This window comes from Hyperolius riggenbachi, chromosome 5 (assembly GCF_040937935.1).
Source record: "Hyperolius riggenbachi isolate aHypRig1 chromosome 5, aHypRig1.pri, whole genome shotgun sequence".
NCBI classification, from domain to species: domain Eukaryota; kingdom Metazoa; phylum Chordata; class Amphibia; order Anura; family Hyperoliidae; genus Hyperolius; species Hyperolius riggenbachi.
The window spans coordinates 66407455-66427717 of record NC_090650.1 but is presented as its reverse complement, the minus strand read 5'-3'; the positions used below and the strand labels follow the sequence as shown (position 1 = coordinate 66427717).

Genomic DNA, 20263 nt, shown 5'->3' with positions numbered 1-20263 from the left:
CCTACAGGCTAGTGCCTAGGGGTAGTCTGAGATGCAAATAATCCTGAATTGATGGAGGCTTAAAGTTCTATATCCAAATGTATGCTGCTTGAAAATGCATCAATCAAATTCCTCCAAGGTGAAATTCAGTTGGTTTATTTTAAAACTGCAGACATTTGCCTGCAAAAATTTGCAGAATTGTGCAATTTGCATGTCACATTGATCATCCCTACTTGCGACACATTTGTACTGTGCTCGGCCGTGAATGGTTGCCAAGGTATAGAGTCTCAATTCCTGTGGGCTAGGGCTGCACGCTATATCGTTTTAAAATAGATATCGCGATTTCATGCGTAAAATTGTTTGTGTTGGCCGCGCGGCACGCTTCCTCTTTCTGGCCGGAAGGAGTCACATCGGTAGTAAGCAGTGTAATGCGGCCAGCACGTTGCTTGTGCAGGACAAGGATCCGCAAACTACTTGGATCACCACCACTGCCCAGTAAGTGACCACTGCCCGGGACCTGCTGTGGTGCTCAGCTTTGCATTTATTAAAAGCTGCTATTTGTTTTGATAAATTCACAATGCAGCAAAATGTATAAACATGACAGAAAATTACATCCTACTATCAATTTGATAGTATGTCATTTTCTGTCAATGCGTGTTTGTAAAGGTTACTGTACATTGTGAAGTTAATGCTAAAGCTTGATTTGAAGAAAATCTTGAAAAAATCGAAATCACAATTTTTGACAGAAAAAAATTGCAATTAAATGGTTTCCTAAAATCGTGCAGGCCTACTGTGTGCGATAGTCTTTGTATGGGTGATCCACCTCTCATTTTAGTAATTGGCAAATTGTATGCATCACTATCTTGCCTGCCCTACCCTACCCTGTCCTATCAGTCCACATCTTCAGTGACCCAATTGATCATTACACCTAAAACACACTATGCTTTTCAGAGCATATACAAATACAGGCCAGGGAATGTTTTAGAGTCTCTCCATGTATTTGGTGTTCATAGAAGACTACAAGCGTGTCCAACTTATAAATTGGGGGGAAGTGGAATAAAATGGTGTGCTCCAAACTGACTAGTCAGACTTTTATTTCCATTGTGAATCCTTTCCACAACCTCTGCAGGATAATTACATCGTGAATCTGGCTGCTGAAGATCACCTTCTCGTCTTTGTTCTTAAGTTTGTGTATGGCTCATTAGGGATATCAGTCTTTTTAAACTGTTAGAAGTCATTAAGCATTGCTCTTTAGAAGACTTATCTTAAAGTGGTCTGAAAGTCAGCATTTCTACTTTGGTATAAAAGATTCCTTACAGCTTTAAAGCTACTATCCCAGAAAAAAATTGTTGCAGAACATCACTGAAATGGTTAAACAACGCACTTTGTCCTGCTATGCAAAGGCTATTCCGTTACAAATACGCATCCGGACTGGAGATAACAGTATCTGTTTACGTTCCAATGTTGGTACATTTGTGTGTAACAAGTAAAAGACACTCTCTGAGAAGCTCTCTCTGCTTCAGGCACACACACAGTTCAGAACAGCTCAATAGAAGATTTTAATATATAATATATAATAAAAAGCAGTTGGAATAAAATGCAATGGCAGCTTTCAGGGCAATATAAACTACACTTTGGAAACTTGTAATTTGTAGGCAGACAATATTACTTGTGCACAAAAGCAAATATGATAACTGTATGGGTAATAAAAAGTTGGAAAACACATTTTTATTGAATGTTATGTCAGAGCTTCAGACCACTTTAATAGAGCACTGAAATAAAAATATATCTTTAACTTTTTAGCAGCCAATCAGATTTTGCAGTGTGACAAATGTACTTGCCCCGACATACCCGCTCATATCTACTCCATTCACCTTTGAAACCCTTTCCAATCCTATGTTAGACTGTTAGTGATTGGCTTTTTTCTCCGTAGGTCCAGGGTCTAATTGGCGCTGTTGCCAGATAAAATCCGGCACAGCTTCAGGCCCTTCAGGTAAAAGTGTCAGACTGAGTCCAATGCTTGGATCTCCGCCAGACCCATCCCCCACTGCCAGGGGCGTAATTACAAATCATGGAGCCCCCCAGCAAAACATTGAAGGCTCCCCCCCCCCCCCCCCCCAAGGTTTACACCCCTTGCCTACCGCTGGTGACCCTCACAGCCTGTGGGCCTATCTTGCTAGGGCCATAAAACAAGTGTGGACAGCATAATCTATGCTGTAATCGGTATAGCCACAAAAACACCTTTATTGGAGAGAGTGATCCTCTCCAGCTCCATGCAGTGGAGTTATGAATCTATAGAATTGCCCAGAAACTCAAACAATAGTTTCAAACCACAAAAATTACTGTTTCTTTGGTATACTGTCTAACATCCTGATTGGCCAGTAATAAGCTGCACAAACCAGGAAGCATAGCAACATCTGGTGTAGCACACTAACTAACACACATCAGACATGGATGGAATTATCTCTCTCTGCACATAAAATCGGGGTATGAAAACTGAAATAAATGTTTGGTAAAATCCTTGTAATTAGGTCTAAACTGAGTGGGTTGCCTTTTTCTTAAAGTAGAACGGTCAGGCATAAAATCAAAAAATCAATTATTTCTTTTTACCTGGTAAACAAGTAATAAGGATGCTAACCAGGCAATCCAAACGTTAAAATCACTATTACTTTTCATGTCGATAAGATCATTTCCCAGTTTTACTGACTCTTATTTGGTACACACACAATTTGGTACACAAAAAGGAAGTTGCAGGGCATGCTGGGTTGTCCTTTTTTTGCTTCTCTACATCCCCTCAGACTTAACTAATGCAGCCTGATTGGCTGAAGCCTTTTTCCCTCCTTTTTTCCCCTTCCACACCTCTGCTCCTCTCTGATTGGCCAATATTTCTCTTGCTGAAAGAATGCACTTTCTATAGTGGAGGGTGGGCAATGCATACACATTGAGGCAGAGGAGAGTAAGGAAGGACATTTCAGGATTGGCTTCAAAATAGCCAGTAAAAAATGGGAAATGCTAAGGATTTTTTTTTATTTTATTTTTACTGTAGAAAAATTACAAAAATCAGAGTGCAATACATATGTAAGTCGAGCAAGTATTTCTCTACTTATAGGTGTTTTTTTTTCTGATAATCTTGCTGACAGCTCCTCTTTAAAAGGTAGAATTTCAGTTTAAATCTTCTCCTGTTGGCTACAGCACTTGCCCTGATGAATTAAATGTATCTTTTTATGTGGGAGACGTACTCTGGCAGATCCATAACAAGATGATTTCTGCTTCAGGTCATGACCAGGAACTGACTCACTGCTGTACCCATCCCACGCAACGCCTGGTGGTGACGTCTTCTCGGGACACTACCTTCCGCCTCTGGGATTTCAGAGACCCGTCAATACATTCTGTGAATGTTTTCCAGGGTCACACCGAGTAAGTATAGATTTTCATATATGGTATATTATTATGGCAAATGATCGTCATGATGGTCTGTTCGTTATTTCCTGATTAGGTGAAGGATAAAACACATCACACAACAGCTCTCTGAACTTTGTTCATGATGGAATCACTTAAAGTAAACCTGTGAGAAGAAAAATAAAATATTTACTATACATCAGCGGTTCTGGATGCTAGCCTGGCTTCAGGGGCATAAAAAGAGAATTTGCATATTCAGTAGTGATGCATTGTGGGTAACGACAGATGTTCACTTAAAGCTGGATTATTTTAAATTCTTTCTGTTTTAAGAAGGCAAATCACACTAAGCATTTCTTTTTAGTAGAAAGGCTTTTTTGTTTTTTTAGTCCCCTATACTTTCCTTGTGGCTTTGGGTCACCCTAAGCTGCTTGGGTATTCTGTTGTTCCAAGGTAGAGGGAATGATCTGGATCACGGGTGTCAAACACACGGCCTGCGGGTCGAATGCGACCCTCTTTGACATTTTATGTGGCCCTCGAGAGCTTAATGAGGAACTCCGGTGAAAATAATGCAATAAAACAAAAAGTGCTTCATTTTTACAATAATGATATATAAATGATTTAGTCAGTGTTTGCCAATTGTAAAATCTTTCCTCTCACCGATTTACATTCTGACATTTATCACACAGTGACATTTTTACTGCTGGCTGGTGATGTCAGTGGAAGGAGATGCTGCTGTGTACAAGAGGAAACTGCACATGAGGCTTGGGCGCAGGATATGCCAGTATATGGCTGATCCTGCTGTTGTACAAGTTCCTGGCTGTGTTAAATACTATTCCTCCTCCAGGCCGCCATGGATGGTGGGTAATGAAATAATTTGGCTTCCAGCTATTGTGGTTTAATAGTGACTTCAACTCCGTCTTCTGACGGTGCCGAAGTTACTCCCTGTGTGCTGCTATAGCCGTAATTACTATTACGGCCTATGGTGGCACCGGCTGCGCCCAAGTCTCCTGCGCTAGATTCAGTGTTCGGATGCTGCTTGATTTTTTTTTTTTTTTTTGCCAGCTGGAAACAGCTGTTATTTCCCACAATGCAACAAGGCTCCCACAGTGTGATGTCAGAACCATGGTCCTGACATCACACTGTGGGAGGGGTTTCACCACAATATCAGCCATACAGACCCCCCGATGATCTGTTTGTGAAAAGGAAAATATTTCTCATGGGAAAGGGGGTATCAGCTACTGATTGGGATGAAGTTCAAAACTTGGTTACGATTTCTCTTATTATATTTTGCATCATTGTAAGCTGTAAAAGAGTAACAGCACACTGGCTTCCCATCCAGAGGAAAACACTGGTGACAGCATTTCTGGTTGAAACATTGTCATTTGAGCTGGCGTGCAGCAACAACTCACGGGAACCCCCCGTAGAAATTAGCATCTGGCATCTCTTGGGATCCAAACATGCAAGTAAAACATGCACACAGCTGCACACCTTATCCCTTCGGAACCCTCTCCCCACATAGAGTAGTACAGTGGAACAGTGTAATATTTACCTGCTCCAGCAATATGAGTTCTTCCTGGCAGTCGCACGCTCTATTCTTCCATACTTCCAGCTACTGATCACATGACATGCGTTCAGACCTAGAGGTATGCAGTATTAAGCATGTGATTGTCGGGAACATCAGAGGAGACCCAAAGCAATATGGGGCAGGTAAATATGAAACTGCTCCACTGCGCTACTCTGAAGAAGGGTGAGGGTCAGCCTTCCGTGTTTGCTGTAGGTTTCCCACTAAGTTTGAGACTGTTTAATAAATGTTAGATCTAAATAAACAATTTGGCCTGTACCTTTTGGCGCCTCACGTGATTGAGTTTCACACCCCTGATCTAGATGCTTATGTCACCTCGGCCCAGCTGCTGCTTGCTGGGACCCTCTTCTGATTTGCGGCTTTGCTCCCCTGCAGGGGAGGGAGCATGGATGCACTGCGGCTGCGTGAGACATGACTGTGCAGGTGTAGTAGCACAAAGCCGCATGTGCATGGAGGAAAAAGCCTCGATTTCTAATCCAACAAGCTCTTAGAGGATCCAGTGCTGGATCAGTGGAGTTGAGGATGGCTGAGGACTATTCAGAGTCTTCCCTCACACTAAGGTAGGTATCTAACTTTAAAAAAAAAATGTAATTTCATGTTCACTTTAAGACCCCAGAGCCTGTACAGATACAAGCTGTGGAGACCTGCTCCTAGCTGCTACTCCATATGTGAACAGAACTTCTGCAGATCTTATTTTTTTTCTTAAAGGGAACCTGAGGTGAGAGGGATGTGGAGTCTGCTATATTTATCTCCTGTTAAGCAATACCAGTTGCCTGGCAGTCCTCCTGATCCTCTGCCTCTGATACTTAAAGCCATAGACCCTGAACAAGCATGCAGCAGATCAGGTACTCTGACTCGGCTGACTCAGGTTTTACTGGATAAGCCATATGCTTGTTCCAGGGGTTTGACATGACTTTTGCCAGAAGATCAGCAGGGCTGCCAGGCAACTGGTATTGTTACAAGGAAGGAAATATGGCAGCCTGCATATCTCTCTCACATTGGGTTCCCTTTAATGAGTCTCACTATTTTCCCTAATGATCCTGCCATTAGAATAACAGTGGGAGAGAGAGGGCCGAACTAAGAGCCAATCATTAATCACTTGACCACTATGAGATCCAGTCAGGAAAAAATGGCGCAAGAGCCCTTCCAGAAAAAACTGTGCTGCTATAGGCGCCTATTATAATGTGTAACGCCCGCTATGCAATGCCGCAGTTTGCATGTGCACAAGCCCCCGGTGACCACTATTCTAAATGTATCTTGTTTGCTGCTAATCGGGTGCCTCAGGGCTCTGAAATGTACCTTGTTTGCTGCATATCGCGGCTCTGCTGCAGAGGGTGGGGCTAAGGATACACCTCACTAAAAGCTGCAATAACCTATTAGGAATGTGATGATTGATGTTTTATCAGGTCATAAATCCTTTTTTTATTATTTCATAACTAGTTTTATTCAAATCTAAAAATTTAAAAAACAGTCTTCATAGTGTCATCTCTCCGTAAATATTTCTGCTTCCGCCAAATGATCTATATATATTGATATTGCGTTGCTGGGTTTTGTGTTGTGTGACTAAAACAGTGCAGTGGTATGTGAGGCAGGGAATATGTTTGTCCTCACAATGTCATGGCCATTTTTTCTTGTTTTTCTGCATGCAATTACATTTTTTTCAGTGTGTGTGTTCATTCACAATTTTTTTCAGTTTGCTGTTAAATAAATTATAATTACAAATGCGGTGGCGGGAAGCAGAAGACTGATTTTTAAACTTTAACAAAAAATGCATGAATGGACACCAAAAAAAAGTCAATACCCCAACGGGCCATTGACTTAAGTGATGAGTATGTGGTAAAACACAGGCAAATGTAATAAGTACAGTAATCCTCATATTCTTAGCCAGGGCTGTGGAGTCTGAGTCAGAGGAATTTTGGGTACCTGGAGTCGTGTTTCCATAAACTTTGGAGTCAGATGATTTTTGTACCGACTCCACTGCCCGTTTGTAGTGCCATTTGCAGAGTTGTACCGAATCTAAACATCCCAGAGCCATCATAGCCGCAATTAACATTGCAAGCTATAGTGCTGTAGGGACGCAATGTCGAAAATTACAGCTTTGGTGTCCAAACCCTGTTACCCCCCCCCCCCCCCCCAAAAAAAAATCTAGTTATTAAAATAGGAATGTTTTATTTCCTTTTACAGAATACCAGTTGCCTGTCAGTCCTGCAGGTTTATTTGGCTGCAGTAGTGTCAGAATAACACCAGAAACAAGCATGTGACTAATCTTGTCAGATCTGACAATGTCAGAAACACCTGATCTGCTGCATGCTTGTTCAGGGTCTATGGCTAAAAGTATTAGAGGCAGTGGAACAGCAGGATAGCCAGGCAACTGGTATTAACTACTTAAGGACCGTGGTGATTGAAATCTATCCCTGTTTTGGTGTGCTCCTGGCTGGCAGGGCGTAGATTTCAATCACTGTCCGCAGCGCGCATTCTTTGTTCCGTCGCTCCCTGCCGATCGCGCCGCTCAAACCCAACGTTTCTCGCCGCAGCTCACAGGCTCTTCCTGTATCATGTGATTCCGTCGTTATTGTACCAGCGGCCTCTTGTCCTTAAGGGGGCAGAGACTGCTGGTACTTAAGTGGTTAAAAGGGAATAAATATGGCAGCCTCTATATCCCTCTCATTTCAGTTGTCCTTTAAAGAGAAACTCCGACCAAGAATTGAACTTTATCCCAATCAGTAGCTGATACCCCCTTTTACATGAGAAATCTATTCCTTTTTCACAAACAGACCATCAGGGGGGCGCTGTATGGCTGATATTGTGGTGAAACCCCTCCCACAAGCAACTCTGAGGACCGTGGTACTCCTGGCAGTTTCCTGTCTGTGAACCTTGTTGGATTGTGGGAAATAGCTGTTTACAGCTGTTTCCAACTGCCAAAACAGCACGCAGCAGCTACATCACCTGCCAACAGTAAAAACGTCACCATGTAATGTCAGAATGTAAATCAGGGATTTAAAAGATTTCACAATGGGTAAACACTGACTAAATCGTTTATACATAATTATTGTAAAAATGAAGCACTTTTTTTTTTTAATACATTATTTTCACTGGAGTTCCTCTTTAAGTACAAACCGAGAGGCAGCACACCATGGTACGCTGCACTGATGACTCATTCCTCTCTGTTTATTCCTCCTGCTGCTGATAAGTGGCTGCAGTGATTGCTCATTTGCGTTTAGACGCAACAGACGATAAATTTAGCCCTAATTCCAGAATTTCCATATGTATTTCCTCTGACAAAAGCCATTTCCTAAACCCACCTGTGCACTTTCTTTCTCTCTCTAATAAATTTGGACTTAAACCCGTCCTGTAGAGATTCCAATTTATAAATCCATAAGCTTATTACTCACTTCTAAGTAATACTTTGTGTTAGAGTGGCCTATCTGAGGGAAGATTTACAGCTGAAATATGACTGCCACGGACTAGGCGAATGCTCGCTTTGCCTCTCCGTAATTTCATTGCCACTATATCTTAATAAAGAGCTTTTCTTAAGAGCGCCTGCAGCCGTGTGATAAGACCTGGGCGCGAAGGCACTGCAGAGGCATGCACAAATTTACCCAGCCTGCACTCTGTCCTGCAGTGACCCATTAACCAGCCCATTAATATATGACCCGCCACATTGTTTACTGAGACAGCCAGTCTTCAAATAAAACAAAATAAATTAAAAATAATGGTTTCATTAAAAATAGCATGGATATACTGTATTTATGACTAGGCAATGACAGTATAGCAGTTATTCCCACTTTTGGCCAGCAGATGGCACAGCAGCACTGTTTTGAAAGCCCAGAGTGGATTTAGTCTGAGCTGTTTCTCTGAGAGAGCCAGACAAATGAGTTTGGTAGGTTTGGGTAGGCTTACCTTGTTTGCACCTATTAATGAAAACAAACTGAGTTGTGGATTTAGGGAGGATCAAGGTGCAGGAAGGCTTCAGTGGTTTCAGGAGAGCACTGGGGGTTGCTGTGTCAAAGGTTAAGGAATTTAGCTTCTCTCTTTTATTACTGGTACAAATTACTGCTGGTAGACAAATCTTCTCTCTGTCATTTCATACTCTGTAAATCCTCTATGTAGACATTTACACGGCTTTGTTTTCTTGGAATTTACAAGGCTGTTCTTTCCTGTAATTTTTTTTTTTTTCCTTTCGGTCTGAGAGTTACCCCTGCATACACCTGAGCCCGCATTGTATTTCGGGGAAACAGTAAATTCGGGCGCCTGAGGCTAGTGGACAAATCGGGCGCCGCCATTCACTTCTATAATAAATATCGTTTAATGGGCGCCCGGTAGGAAAAAAGGGCGCCGGAGAAAACTAACGTTTTAAAAGCGGCGCCCGGAGACTTAATGTTTTATTACTGTTTCTCATGATTACACATTATTTAATGATTTATACATGTTTAAATATTATTTTTAAACGAAAACCAGTACAATATTTTTCCCAAACATTATTTTTAAACGAAAAACATAACTTTTTTTTTTTTTTTTTTTTTTTTTTTTTTTTTTACATTATTTTTAAACGAAAAAAATAACAGGGGGGTCTTAGGTTTAGGCACCAACAGGGGGGTCTTAGGTTTAGGCACCAACAGGGGGGTCTTAGGTTTAGGCACCAACAGGGGGGTCTTAGGTTTAGGCACCAACAGGGGGGTCTTAGGTTTAGGCACCAACAGGGGGGTCTTAGGTTTAGGCACCAACAGGGGGGTCTTAGGTTTAGGCACCAACAGGGGGGTCTTAGGTTTAGGCACCAACAGGGGGTCTTAGGTTTAGGCACCAAAAGGGGGGTCTTAGGTTTAGGCACCAACAGGGGGGTCTTAGGTTTAGGCACCAACAGGGGGTCTTAGGTTTAGGCACCAACAGGGGGGTCTTAGGTTTAGGCACCAACAGAGGGGTCTTAGGTTTAGGCACCAACAGAGGGGTCTTAGGTTTAGGCACCAACAGGGGGGTCTTAGGTTTAGGCACCAACAGGGGGGTCTTAGGTTTAGGCACCAACAGGGGGGTCTTAGGTTTAGGCACTAACAGGGGGGTCTAGGGGTTAGGGGTAGGTACAGGGAGGGTTACTTAGGCACCAACAGGGGGGGTCTTAGGTTTAGGCATCAACAGGGGGGTCTAGGGGTTAGGGGTAGGTACAGGGAGGGTTACTTAGTAAAACATTTTTAAAACGTTATTATGCGTTTCATTATTTAAACGAAAGATTAACGTTTTTACAATTGCCGATTTAATACACATTATTTAATGATTTATAAAGTTTAAAAACATTACTTTTAAACGAAATACATTTTTAAACGTAATCCATGTTTATCGTTAAAATCCCGGCGCCCTTTTTTCCCATCGCCCCTTTTCAACGTAGGAGTCTGTTAGGCTTTAACGAGGACCTGTCATGAAGTAGCACGCAGGAGAATTATAACCACTTAGCCATGTGATTGAGGTTTCCTGACACTGATTTATTTACATCATGGGACTAGCAGTAGATGCTCAGCTGCACTGCCCAGAAACTGCTTCTGTGGAGTTTGTATGCTCCAAAACTGTTTTGGTAGTTTAAGGCAGACTATTAAAGAGACCATTAACTGTACAAATGTTCAGATTTGATCTTTTAACTTAATTTTAATGATCGAATTGTATAGAATACTGAAAACGAAGACGTGTGTCGCAAATTGATGTAAAATAATTTTTTAGTTGATCGGCAGAGGAAAAAATATCGATCCAAAAGCTGGATTTTATGATTGAATCTGAATGTAAACCCTTCTTGGGGCCAGTGCACACCAAAAAGCGCTTGCGTAATCGCAAATGCTTAGCGCTTTTTGAAATGATTATCCTAGGCTATTCTAGGCATGTGCTTTGTGATTTTCTACACATGCCTAGTGATTTCTGGAGCGTTTTGGTGTAGCGGTTTTTTATTTTTTGTTACACTAAAGCTGTAACTGAACAGCTTCTGTAACAAAAACTCTTGGAAAAGGGCTGTAATCTAGCGCTTTTCAGAGTGATTTTCCACTTTCCTATACTTAACATTGAGGCTGATTTGCCTCAGAAATCAGCAAAAATGCTGCAGGACCCGCATTTGCTTTTGGGAGAAAATCGCATCTCTCGGGTGTGATCCATCCCATTCATATACATTAGCCAAACGCTTGTCAAAGCGATGGCGTTTTTAAAAGTACTCAGAAGTGCTCTTGGTGTGCACCAGCCCTCAAATCGTTCTCTTAATGGGAACAATTGATAAGTGCCTTCCGATTAGTTTTGATTTTTCTAATCACGTCAGAAGATCTGATCTGAAGGAAAAATTTTACCGTTAATTGGCACCTTTAGGCAGAGGCAGACAGAGGTAGTAGAATTTCTAGAACAAGGTACAAGGATAGAGCTCTCCCCTTACCAACAGATATCAGGATAGTTAAACCTATGGTCTTCCCAGTAGTAACGTATGACTGTGAAAGTTGGACTTAAAATATGGTCATATATAGTTATGTTTTTATAGTAATTTGGGCTCCGTCTTTGATTGCACCTAAATTACTGTCTGAGCACCACTATAGCCATAATTCAGGTTGTGGCATATGGTGGCGCCGGCTGGGCCCAAATTTCTAGAGCCCTTTTTGCCTGTCAACAGAGTCTTTGGACTGCCAGAGGATCTAACCAGTCAATACTTAAAGAGGAGCTGTCAGCCATACTATCTCAGAAAAAAAGCACATATATAAGTAGATAGATACTTGCTCTACTTACAGAACAGATGTATTGCACTGTCCACGTTTTGATTTTAGTGATTTTTCTACAGTAAAAAAAGAATCCTTCTTAGCAATTCCCATTTTAATTGTGGCTATTTTGAAGCCAATCCTGATGGAATTTCCTCCCTTACTCTCCTCTGCCTGATTGTGTATGCATTGCCAGCCCTTCACTATAGAAGGTATATTGTCACAGCATTAGAAATATTGGCCAATCAGAGAGGACCAGTGGAAGGGGAAAACAGGCGGGAAAGAGGCTTCAGCCAATCAGGCTGCATTAGTTAAAGGGACTCCGAGCTCACCCAAAAAAAGAAAGTTGTACTCACCAGGGGCTTTCTCCAGCCCAGTGCTGGTCGGGAGGTCCCACGCCGGCGTCCTGGCTCCTCTCCTTCTCCCCGCTCCGGAATGGCTGACAGGCCGCAGCCCGGGCGACACTCGCCTGAGTGTCGGGCTGCTCCTTCCGCGTATGACGCGGATTACGTCACACGCCGGCCGCCTCGCGTCATCACGGCGGCCGGCGTGAAAGTACTGCGCATGCGCGCTTTAATCGCGCATGCGCAGTACTTTCACGCCGGCCGCCGTGATGACGTGTGACGTCAGCCGCTTCATACGCAGAAGCTGCAGCCCGACACTCAGGCGAGTGTCGCCCGGGTTGCGGCCTGTCAGCCATTCCGGAGCGGGGAGAAGGAGAGGAGCCAGGACGCCGGCGTGGGACCTCCCGACCAGCACTGGGCTGGAGAAAGCCCCTGGTGAGTACAACTTTCTTTTTTTGGGTGAGCTCGGAGTCACTTTAAGTCTGAGATGAAATAGAGAAGCAAAAAAGGACAACCCAGCATGCCCTGCAACTTCCTTTTTGCGAACCAAATTTTATGTGTGCCAAATAAGTCAGGTAAAGTGGGGAATGATCATTTATGAACAAGAAAAGTAACAGTGATTTTTAACTTTAGGATTGCCTGGTTAGCATCCTTATTACCGTACTTGTTTACCAGATCAAAATAATTTATTTTTATTTTATTTTATGCCAGACAGTTACACTTTAACCATTTCAGCCCGTGGGGATTTTTCACCTTATGCATCAGAGCAATTTTCACCTCCCATTCATACGCTAATACCTTTATCACTACTTAACACAACTTATTGATCTATATCTTGTTTTTTTCCGCCACTAATTAGGCTTTCTTTAGGTGGTACATTTTGCTAAGAATAATTTTTTTATAAATGCATTTTAAAAGGATTAATAAGAAAATATGGAAAAAAATAATTTTCTCAGTTTTCGTCCATTATAGCTTTAAAATAATACATGCTACCATAATTAAAACCTACGTATTTTATTTGCCCGTTTGTCTCGGTTAAGACACCATTTAAATTTTGTCCCTATCACAATGTATGGCGCCAATATTTTATTTGGAAATAAAGGTGCATTTTTTCCGTTTTGCGTCCATCACTATTTAGAAGCTTATAATTTAAAAAAAAATGTTCGAAGTATACCCCCTTCACGTGCATATTTAAAAAGTTCAGACCCTTAGGTAACGATTTGTGTTTTTTTTTTTTTTTTTTTTTATTGTAATTTTTTTTCAATTAAAAATTTTATTTGGGTAATATTTTGGTGTGGGAAATAAAGTTAATTTTTAATGTTATATGTGTAAATTTAATGTAAAATATATGTAGATGTAGTTTTACTATTTGGCCACAAGATGGCCACCCTGAGTTTTTTTTCTCCTTGTACTTCTCTTCTCGCTAACCGGAAGCACAAGGAGGATGCGGAAAATTTTATGTGCAGAAAGACTGAAGCCTCTAGTAAGAGCGCTTCGGTTTTTCTGCTGGGGACACGGATCGGTGATCGGAACCATGTTCCCTTTCATTGATCCCAGGGCTACCGGAGGACAGCACAGGGGAGTGCCTGCTATCGCGCGTGGGAACGTGGCACCGCAGCAGAGCAACCGTCTCTGAATGAAGAAACATCTGTAACACTTTTGAAATGTAACTCCAGATTACGGAGTTATGGACAACGGTCACATGAGCTGTGCTCTGTAGTTACAAAACCAGGTGATTCAGCTTTAATAAGAATGGAGTAATATGTACTCAGGGATGGGCTTCCGAGTAATTCCGAGTAGCAAACGTCTCTGAATTGAAACGGTAATGAGTTGTTGATTACACAGCTGTGATTGCGGGTGACGGGGGGTTAAATTGCCCAGAAGTCTGCACAATAGTCTGTGGTCCATTCTGCATCATAGGGGAACAGTGAGCCATTACTCACTACCGTGCTTCCTCCTTCATGGAATAGCAAGCATTTTTTCTGACTGATTGTACCAATTCAAAAACCTAACCAATGTACCGCACATCTATGTTCAATTTTACCCCAGTCATGAATGAAATAATTGAAAGCTCAGAAAAAATTGATTGGAACTGTACATCAAGTAATTGACAATCCATCACACACCATACAATTCTTGATAAAGTTGGTCTAAAAGTTCCTACGTGTCCAATCTCCAAGAATAAAAAAAACTGGAAATTCAATCTGATTTATCAATCAATTTTTTTTTGGGGAAATTATCGAATTGGTGAAAAATTGGATCTTTTAATTGTATAGTGTGTGGCCACCTTTAAGCTTTAAAGAGATGCTGAAACAAACAAAAAAATATATAATTGGTTGTGTAGTACGGATAATTACTAGAGCATACGGTAAGTAGCAAAGAAAATATTTATGCATTTTTATTTTCAGTTACCGTATATACTCGCAAGCAAGACACATTTTTGACCCCCAAAAAGTGGGTCAAAGGTTGGGGAGTCGGCTTGCTTGCAAGTCAAGTGGTCCGCGATAGAAATCCCTCCCCCCCCCCCCCCCCCCCCCCGGGCCGCTGCTATTACCTTAGCTTGGCGCCGTTTCCTCTATTCCCCTGTCCTGCTCATAGTAACTAATTCACATCAGCGCGCCCCACCGCGGCTGCTGTGTGATGAGGGAGGAAGCCGTAGAGAGCCGTTCCCATAGTAACGGCGCCGAGCTAAGGTAATTGCAGCGGCGGCCGTGGGGGGAACGGGGGGTGCACTACTTACCAATACTGGGCACTTTAATAGCTACACTGAGGCACTACCTACCCATACTGGGCACTATACTAGCTTTACTGGGGCACTACCTACCCATACTGGGCACTATACTAGCTATACTGGGCACTTTAATAGCTATACTGAGGCACTACCTACCCATACTGGGCACTATACTAGCTATACCGGGACACACTGGGGGAGATCACACGGACAGCATTTCCTACCCCCAGCTTATGAGGGTGAATCATTTTTTCCTGGTTTTTCATGTAAAAGTTGGGAGGTCGGCTTATATGCGGGTCGGCTTGCTTGCGAGTATATGCGGTATATAGTGTTTTTTATAACATTGCATCATTCTCTAATATTTGCAGTTTACACACTACTCAGCATTCTAAATGATTTTACAGAACAGGCAAGTGAACTTTTGAACTGTCCTCTGCAGAGAAAAAACTGTCCACTGCTTCTAATGTTTTATTTCTTAGCTGTACTACACATACAAATCATTATCATATTTTTTTTCACTTCAGTGTCTCTTTAAGGATCTTGAATGTAACTGAACTTGGATACTTTAAAGCTCTTGTTTCTGATCAGTTTCCCACTAGTTTCCGTAATTAATCTCTGCTCTTGTACTTTTTACTTCTCATCTTTTTCTGACTTTAATTTGATATCTTTCTCCGGCAAGCCCCCATTTTTACCATCTGCTTTTCGCTTGCTGGCGCTTTAATGTGCGCCACTCATTTTTCCATTAGAATTTTTGTCACAACTCATTTATTTTATGGGACGTTTTGGAATCTGTGTAGATGTGTGAGATAGAATTGCCTGACATAGATGAGCAAAATCGGCCTATCGCTGATCACTTTCTCCCGTTCCTGCAGGTAGATGTGTCCATCATTTATAAGGTGCCTTTCATGACATCCTTCTAAAGTGCCATTGAGAAGAGAGAGGCGCTGAACGATTATGGACGTTATCTTGATTTGATTTTGCTGCTGAAAATTTATGCAGAGAATCTTAAAGAGCCTAATATGAACAAAAGTAAAATTTCTAAGAGACAAATACAAGAAAGCCATAGGCCTCACACTACAGTTCCTCGTTGACGGATATTCCGGTTAAAGAGGACCTGGACTCTTGCACAGGACTTAAAGGGACACTGTAGGGGGGTCGGGGGAAAATGAGTTGAAGTTACCTGGGGCTTCTAATGGTCCCCCGCAGACATCCTGTGCCTGCGCAGCCACTCACCGATGCTCTGGCCCCGCCTCCGGTTCACTTCTGGAATTTCAGACTTTAAAGTCAGAAAACCACTGCGCCTGTGTTGCCGTGTCCTCGCTTTCCCTGATGTCACCAGGAGCACACGGCGTAGGCACAGACCATACTGGGCCTGCGCAGTACACTCCTCGTGCCATCAGCGGGAGTGAGGACACGGCAACACAGGTGCAATGGTTTTCAGACTTTAAAGTCTGAAATTCCAGAAGTGAACCAGAGGCAGGGCCGGAGCATTGGGGAGTGGCTGCGGGGGCACAGGATGTCTTTGGGGGACCATTAGAAGCCCCGGGTAACTTCAACTCATTCCCCCCCCCCCTACAGTGTCCCTTTAAGGAAAACCGAGATAAATGCACCCTGTATGTAGTTAGAGAGGTTAGCCCGTCTAATTCCTCCCTTATCTGTGACTAATCACAACAATAATTTGATCTCTCAGCTGCCAGCTAGCTGCCTCAACAGAGCAGCTAATTTGTAAACACAGGATGTCTGCTTCCATGAAAGCAGGAAATAGATCTACTGTAGCTTTATTGCAGGATTTGTAACAGCTGTAACAAAGAAATGTTTTTCTTTGCTCTAAAAGATTAGCAGCCGCATCATAACGTGTAGAGGAAGTTCTAAGTCCAGGTCCGCTTTTAAATTGTATATTGATAAACTTGTATCTTGTATTTCACTCATAGGTTATATCGGGCCCTATCACATTAACTTCATTCCTGAGTTTCTCCAAGAAGATAATTTTTACCTTATCTAAAAAAATTGTTTTATCAATACTTGGCAATTAAAAAAGTACTACAAAGTAGGTAAAAAGGTGGGAATAAACTAATTTTAAGTCATTTCTTGCTTGGTGGGAGCCTTAAAGGACAACCGAAGTGAGAGGCATATTTATTTCCTTTTAAGCAATACCAGTTGCCTGGCAGCCCTGCTGATCTAGTTGGCTGCAGTGGGGTCTAAATAACTGAGCGGATCTGTCAGAAACAGTCTGATCAGTCTGCCGATAGCGTGTACACACGTGCTACTGTCGGCAGAAAGTCCACCCTGCGGGAGGGTCTGACAGACCCGTCGTTTGCTACAGTATGGCGTGTGTACGCGCCTATATGCTGCATGCTTGTTCAGGGTCTATGGCTGAACGTATTAGAGGCAGAGGATCAGCAGGGCTGCTAGGCAACTGGTATTTAAAAATAAAATATGTCAGCCTCCATATACCTCCTATATCTCTATTATTACTGTAACAAAAGAGTAAAAAAAGCTACACCAAAACGCTCCAAAAATCACTAGGCATGCTTAGAAAATCGCTAGGCACATGCCTAGAATCGCCTAAAAAAAACACTTCAAAAAGCGCTGAGCATTTGTGATTACGCTAGCGTTTTTGGTGTGCGCTGCCCATGTTTCTTTGATGTTTAAGTGCTTCAGAAAACAGGCCTGTATTAGACCCAGTATCTCGAAGAGCTCAGAAAAGCTTTTGCATAGATAAATGAGTTTAACTATTCCTGTGCTGGAAAACAGTACGAGACTCTTATTTGCTACTTTATTATTTATTAATATCAAAATTATGTAAATAGTGTGCTCCTCCGCTATTAAGCTTATGCAACGAGAGAAAATACCAGCTATCACAAAATTAGTATGTAAATAAAAGCCACAAAATAATGAATTAATATAATCAAGAACTATTTTTCAATTTTCTAGTATAGCGCTCAACAGCAGATATGAACCAGTCCTTTGTAATGTTCATAAGGTACTTCTATATATACTTCTATAGTCTTCCATATATCTTGATGCACAAAGTCAGTACCCCCATTTACATATAATAAACATCAATGTCCACCATGCTCACGTCATGAAACAAGCCCAATGAGCAACCAATCGCCAAAAACAAGTCAAGCCTCTCACCAGATAACGAGGCTGACCAAACGAGGACCAGCAAAACGCGCTTTTCAGTAGTCTTAGGGCAACTCCATATATTGTAGCCAAGATTCGCGACTCCAGTGACCTAAGGGCCCATTCACACTTGTGTTTGCAAAACGCATGCGATTTTTGCCGGTGTTTTGCAGGAGTGATTTTTTTTTCGTGATTTCACTCGGAAAAATCACTGAACACTTCGGGGCACTTTCTATAGCACTGAAACGCATTCGCCTGGAAATCGCCTGAAAATGGTGCTGGTGACGCGTTTGTGTACCACGATTTTGGGTGATTTGCAGCAATTAGCGCAATCGCCCAAGTAAGAACGGGCCCATAGGGTTTAATTACACTAGTGTTTCAGCATTTTGCCGAAATTGCGGCAAAACTCTTTAGTATGAATGGGCCCTTAAAGAGGAACTCCAGTGAAAATAATGTAGTAAAAAAAGTGCTTCATTTTTTACCATAATTATGTATAAATGATTTAGTCAGTGTTTGCTCATTGTAAAATCTTTCCTCTCCCCGATTTACATTCTGACATTACATGGTGACATTTTTACTGTGGGCAGGTTATGTAGCTGCTCCTAGCTGTTTTGGCTGTTAGAGACAGCTGTAAACAGCTATTTCCTGTCTGTGAACATTGTTACATTGTGGCAGTTTGCCCAGAGTACCGCGGTACTCAGAGCTTCTTGTGGGAGGGGTTTCAGCACAAAATCAGTCATACAGCGCCCCCTGATGGTCGGTTTGTGAAAAGCATTATATTTCTCATGTAAAAGGGGGTATCAGCTACTGATTGGGATACTGATTGGGATAAAGTTCAATTCTAGGTTGTAGTTTCTCTTTAAAGGGAACCTTGAGAGTGATATGGCTGTTTCCTTTTAAACAATACCAGTTGCTTGTCAGCCCTGCTGATCTCTTTGGCTGCAGTAGTGTCAGAATGGATTAGCTGCATGCTTGTTTCAGGTGTGTGATTCAGATTTCAGTCAGAGCACCTGATCTGCATGCTTGTTGAGGGGCTGTGGCTAAAAGTATTAGAGACACAGGATCAGCAGGAAAGTCAGGCAACTGGTATTATTTTAAAAGGAAAAATCCACATCCTTCTCAGTTTACATTACCTTTAAACTCAAGAGAGTACCCTCACAGGGTAATACTGTTTATTCCATAAAAAGCTTAACATTTCCATTAAGTCTATTATTATTTATTCTATTTATAAAGCGCCAACATATTACGCAGCGCTGGACAGTAAATATATACAATGATATAAAGGATGACAGACGTAACAAGGTTATACAACATAAGACTTAGCTACTAATGTTCTATCAGTACTACACATACAATTATCTTATAATTTATTTTTGCTTCAGGTTTGACCTAATTTTAAGTTATTTTAACCATGCTTAATTATCAGTATGCTAATACTGAAACTAAGACCGAAGCCTCCCACTGAATGCTGCTAAATGTATGCAATTCCTGCTAGATTTGATACGGCAGACAAAGGGTATATTCCATTGCACCTGATTGGCCGACAGGCGTCTGCTGATCAGATAGAAGGGTAGGAATGTGCTAGCTGGGAGTGTGCATTTGTTTTTTGTGTTGTGCATCAGTAATACTGAAACTAGTTGATTTTACTAGTTTAGTTTTAGAAGAAAAAAAAAACAAAGCCTCCCATTACTCTGTTAGGCTGAGGTCCTTCTTTGGATTATAACCTTCAGTAAACCAAGTGGAATATTTTGCATGTTATGAAATGTGTCCCTGAAAATTATTTAAAAAAAAAATTGACAGCTTTGTAAAGCTACATATGAAACTGCTCATCATTGCTCTCTAAATGCTGTTAATTGATTCTTATTAGCATGGATCTGTCATTCACATTCTTCTTTATTAATCCGATCAATATCTTCTGGCCTTTGGAGTTCAAATGCTCTCCTGTTCTTTTTTTGCGGGTCGTTTTCAGACTGGCGTTTTGATGAGTTTTGTCCTGTGATGTGATGCCGCTAATTAGCTCCCATCACTTAGCGCACACATTATATGCAGCTAAAGTTTTTGTCATTCGCCTGACTGCTTCCCTAAGAGAATAGGGACGTGTACTGTACTTTAATGGAACCGCTCCTCACAAGGCAGAGAGGAGGTCGTCTACCACTATTTCTCAACAATATCACTGTATATACCCATTTATAAAAGATGCTGTTTAAACTATGAGTAATTATAAATTCTTTCCAAATATTTATTGATGCTTTTAATTAAAGGAATGATGTAAGGGAGGTGGGGTGGGGGCCGCCGCAGACGTCCTGCGCCCATGTAGCCAGTCACCGATGCTCTGGTACCTGCCACTGATTCACTTCCGGAATTTGCAACTTTAAAGTCGCAAACCCACTGCGCC

The 20263-nt window shown here is 41.9% G+C and overlaps 1 protein-coding gene across 8 annotated transcripts in view; it reads left to right on the top strand.

Moving 5' to 3' along the window:
• The window catches only part of WDR37 (WD repeat domain 37), a 248229-nt gene that overhangs the window by 185189 nt on the left and 42777 nt on the right, over positions 1-20263 (top strand). For all 8 annotated transcript variants that reach the window (XR_011020768.1, XM_068235817.1, XM_068235816.1 and 5 more), the window contains one exon: positions 3255-3396. Coding sequence is in view for 7 of the 8 variants with exons in the window: in XM_068235817.1 (XP_068091918.1) it covers positions 3255-3396 (142 nt within the window). In the remaining variant the exon portion in view is untranslated. The remainder of the gene's footprint in view (positions 1-3254; positions 3397-20263) is intronic.